This window comes from the organism of the source record quoted next, unplaced genomic scaffold, assembly GCF_019419815.1.
Source record: "Pyrus x bretschneideri cultivar Hongxiangsu unplaced genomic scaffold, Pyrus_bretschneideri_v1 Contig11, whole genome shotgun sequence".
Lineage (NCBI taxonomy): Eukaryota > Viridiplantae > Streptophyta > Magnoliopsida > Rosales > Rosaceae > Pyrus > Pyrus x bretschneideri.
In genome coordinates this window covers 7,825,901-7,829,712 of record NW_025999402.1, presented here as the reverse complement: position 1 = coordinate 7,829,712, position 3,812 = coordinate 7,825,901, and the positions used below count along the sequence as shown (strand labels likewise).

At 36.9% G+C, this 3,812-nt stretch overlaps 1 protein-coding gene across 2 annotated transcripts; it reads right to left on the bottom strand.

Annotated features, from left to right (window-relative positions):
• Positions 1-216: 216 nt before the first annotated feature.
• On the bottom strand, positions 217-2,435 carry LOC125473834. 2 transcript variants are annotated; one of them, XM_048577159.1, is made up of 3 exons: positions 1,816-2,435; positions 1,434-1,530; positions 217-1,331 (listed from the first exon to the last, which is right to left on the bottom strand). In XM_048577159.1, the coding sequence occupies exon 3, from the start codon at positions 1,259-1,261 to the stop codon at positions 362-364; it is 900 nt and encodes a 299-aa protein (XP_048433116.1). In that variant the 5' UTR covers positions 1,262-1,331; positions 1,434-1,530; positions 1,816-2,435; the 3' UTR covers positions 217-361. The 2 variants fall into 2 exon arrangements, with proteins under 2 accessions (XP_048433116.1, XP_048433115.1); XM_048577158.1 differs by having other exon boundaries at positions 217-1,326; positions 1,816-2,434.
• Between the last annotated feature and the right edge of the window lie 1,377 nt (positions 2,436-3,812).

The window sequence follows — 3,812 nt, the reverse complement described above, 5'->3', positions numbered from 1 at the left end:
TAAGAAGCTTAACGATTTGCTGAGTAAAAGTGAATTAATTTCAACATTTGCACATTGATGATTTTGACATAGAATTCTCAGTAGGCAAAAGCAAAAAAAATTAGGATGAAATTAACGCTGTATGGAGGATATACAACCAGTATAAACAAAATTGTCTCTGATCTATTTGGATTGCTCAAGCTACTCATGAAGATAAACCAAAAAGAGAAAAATAGGTTGAGAAAAAACAAATGATTATATAACAAATGATCATATCATATATAATCATCTTTTTGCGGTAATTCAATCACATAGCTGAGAAAATCATCACTCACTAGAGGTTTTCTGTTAGCAATCAATGGAGAACTTCTTCTGACTTCCTCTATTCATTCTTCCAAGCATACAAAATCAGCGAGAATCCTAGACCTTGTGACTTACTATCTGAGAATCTCTGTGAAAATGACCACTGCAACGAGCTTGGATCGGAGGCTGGTTGACTAGCCCACAGCTTCTCAGCTGAGAGGCATGTCTTGAACATAAAAACAGCATTTCCAGGTGATGTACCAAAGAGCCAATTGTGAACATCCCAGAAAACTTCAACGGCAAGCCCATCAACCAAGATGGTATGGTTCCCTCGGAACTTCCACCGAAGTCTCTTCACCTGCATCACAGGCTTGCTGTCAACGCGCACCAGGAGGCATGGATCATTGACCCCGACAGTGTCACACTCAATTACAAGATCATGAACTTGACCATCATTGCAAAACTGAGCCTTTGTAGCGAAGCCCCTCTTACCAAAAATATGCTCTCTCTTAGCAACGCAAACGGCACTTGAAGGCACAGGGGTGACACTCGTTTTTTTGAAAGCTTCTTTTCTCATGTCTCCAAGAAGGAGAAGCATTTGCCTGTCCACCACAACTCCCACATAATATCCCTCCAAAGGTTCAGGGCCGGATCCAAATTTTGCAGATGAAAGGTCCCAATATATATCGATTTTACTCGAATAAGCTTCTAAACTCTTGGACCCTCTTCTCTTGGAGAACAACCAGGGTTTAATATCAACCTTACAAAGACACTGACTTGATGAATCATCTATCCCAACACTAAGGCCTTGACCCATCAAATTCCTACTCCAAGTCACAGTAATCAAGCACGACCGGCCTCGTAACCGGCATTGATACACACAAGTAACCAAATTCTGGGCAGTCCTACTACTATTTGATGATGAAGAATCAGCAACCTGAACCCCATTTTCACCAAAACAAGATGGGAAATCTCTCATTTTTCAAACCAAGTACCTCAATTCACTTTTCCAAACTTTCTTTGGGGAATTTAAACAAACAATTGCTGACCTTACACAAAAAACAAAACAAAATCCACAGAACCACTCAGAAATGATTAAAAAAAAACAGCAAGAAGATAAGCAGAACAACAAGAAGCAGCAGAGAAATTACCTCAAATTGATCAGAGACAAAAACCCAACTCAGAAATGCTTCAAAATCTGATTATCCAGCCTTGATTTGATCTGGGTTGCTGGCTCTTGATGCATTACTGCACAAAACCCATCAATCTAAAACTCAAAGGAACCAGCTTTGAAAACGTGGGCTGTAAAATAAAATCCCAGAGAGAGAGAAGCAGAAGACAAAAAAGCAAACGTGTTTCACTATAAACAGGAAGACCTCCGCAGAAACAAGTAACACTATTTATAAATAAAAATTAAACCTTTACCTCAAAGAAACAAATTAAAAATTACCCACTACAGAGAATATGAAAAAAAAACAGTAAAGCTGATGCACAGAGAGGAGAGAGAGTGAGAAATGTTAGAAAAATATATACCTCAAAGATGTTGACAGCTGCTTGTGTAATCTAATGAAGGTTAAGCAAAAAGAAGGTTATATAGCAACTGGGTTATGCTGGAAAGGTTGGTTTTTGAAAGAATACACACACTCTCTCTCTCTCTCTCTCTCTCTACTCCATCACGCTTTCTCTCTCTAGACGTTTGCCTTAGCTGACATGCTCACATGAAACATAGAGAGAGAAGCAGAAGCCCCAAAAACTGAAACCCAATTGGGAATTTTTCTCAGAGCTTTTGGGAAGAGACAGATTTACAAATTTGTTTGGTGATGCATGTTGCAGGAGCTTTCAGAGGTGGGATTTTAAAACCTCCACTTTCATGGAAATTAAGGCATAAAAAAAGGGAGAAAGAAAAGAAAGAAAAAATAAAGCTTTATCTTTTGCGCTCTAATTTTTGCATGTTATTTAAAGGGGGAGAAGAATGAGAGAGTAAAACAACAGCTTTGGAGGAAGAGGGCCCCACTCACCTGCCTTGTGAAGTGCAAGCACGATTATGTCTCATATTAATTGGTTTTTAAGGAACAATAATTACAAGCATTCACAGAGCTTTTAAAAATAATGCTTCTGGGCTTGTGTTGTTCGATGCATTTATGTTCATATGCGTTTCTACATTGGTTCACATTGGTTGCTAAGAAACAGTTGAAATTCCTATTAAACTTCAAGAGTTTTTTTTGGAAAAGCACCTCAACCTGTCGAAATGCACTTCTCTGTGAAACAATTACGTGACCAATAGACAGTTTTAATGTCGTTTTGTCAAACGTTATTAGAAGAATTTCTGAATGTCGATAAACATTTAACCATTTTAAAAGCAATCTAAAACATACATGTTTAATTATCAATTTGATTAAAAATCATTTACTTATATGTTCGTATTAAATGAATTTACGGTTTTTTTCCTTGTCATTTATGTTCTTTGACGCATAAATCGCAATGTATTTATTTTCTTTTTTGTCAAAATAGTAGACTTACCATCAAAACCTTCCTTGCACAAACCTGGAATGCTGCCCACCTGCTGCACAGCCTGCACTATACTCCTTCGCTCCCGGCCATCCGCAAATAGCATGTAAAATTCCTCGCTACCCATTCATATGAGAGATTTTTTAGTGTATCAAAATCACGATTTAATAAGTTAACTATCATAATATAAGTGATTAAATACTTATAAAGTTTCCAATCGTGCACTTAGTGTAACATTTTTTTGGGACACTGAAATGTTTTTCCATCCATAGCCCAACCTCCGCCTTCATCGTTTTCCAACACCACATGACTAAACTCACACGTAAAAAAGATATGAGTTTCAGTCTCATCATCCAAGCCACATATACCACAAACATTCTCGACATTCATGTGTCAGACGTCGCAAATTATGATGCAACGCTAGGGAGCTATTACAAACAAGTTCACTCAAATTTTGCCGTCGCAAGGGTTGATCTTCAAAAGATTATTTAATTTGATTGAAAATCGTTTAGTCATCTGTAAATTTAGTGCAGTCGCTGTACAAGAATGACCCTTGACCTCGGTCGGTTGGACACTATTTTAAGGACTACCCTTTGTCCTTGTCACTGATTAATAATTGATAACCCATTATCTCTTTCTCTCTCTAGAAATCCTCATCCTTTATCTCTCTAAAAATCTTCAGCCTTTCTCTCTCCCAAAATGCTTAGGATCTCAACATCTGTATGAGTTGGTATTGTGGGAGGGATTTGATTCTGAAAAAGGGTTGTTGGACAAGTGTTTTAGGCAACCTGGCACAAGGAAACACTTAAAAATTAAATCTCTTGCTTTGCAAATAATATTTAATTAAAGAGTAATGATATTCATACCATATTTTTATATTATATTTTTATACCATTTTAAGTAGCATTTGATGCGGACAACCATATTATTTGAAAAATTTGCAAAACCCAAGGAAATGAAGGAGAAAGACATCTCATATACCACAATTATCATTTAATTAACTAATTTTTCTTAATTTTAAC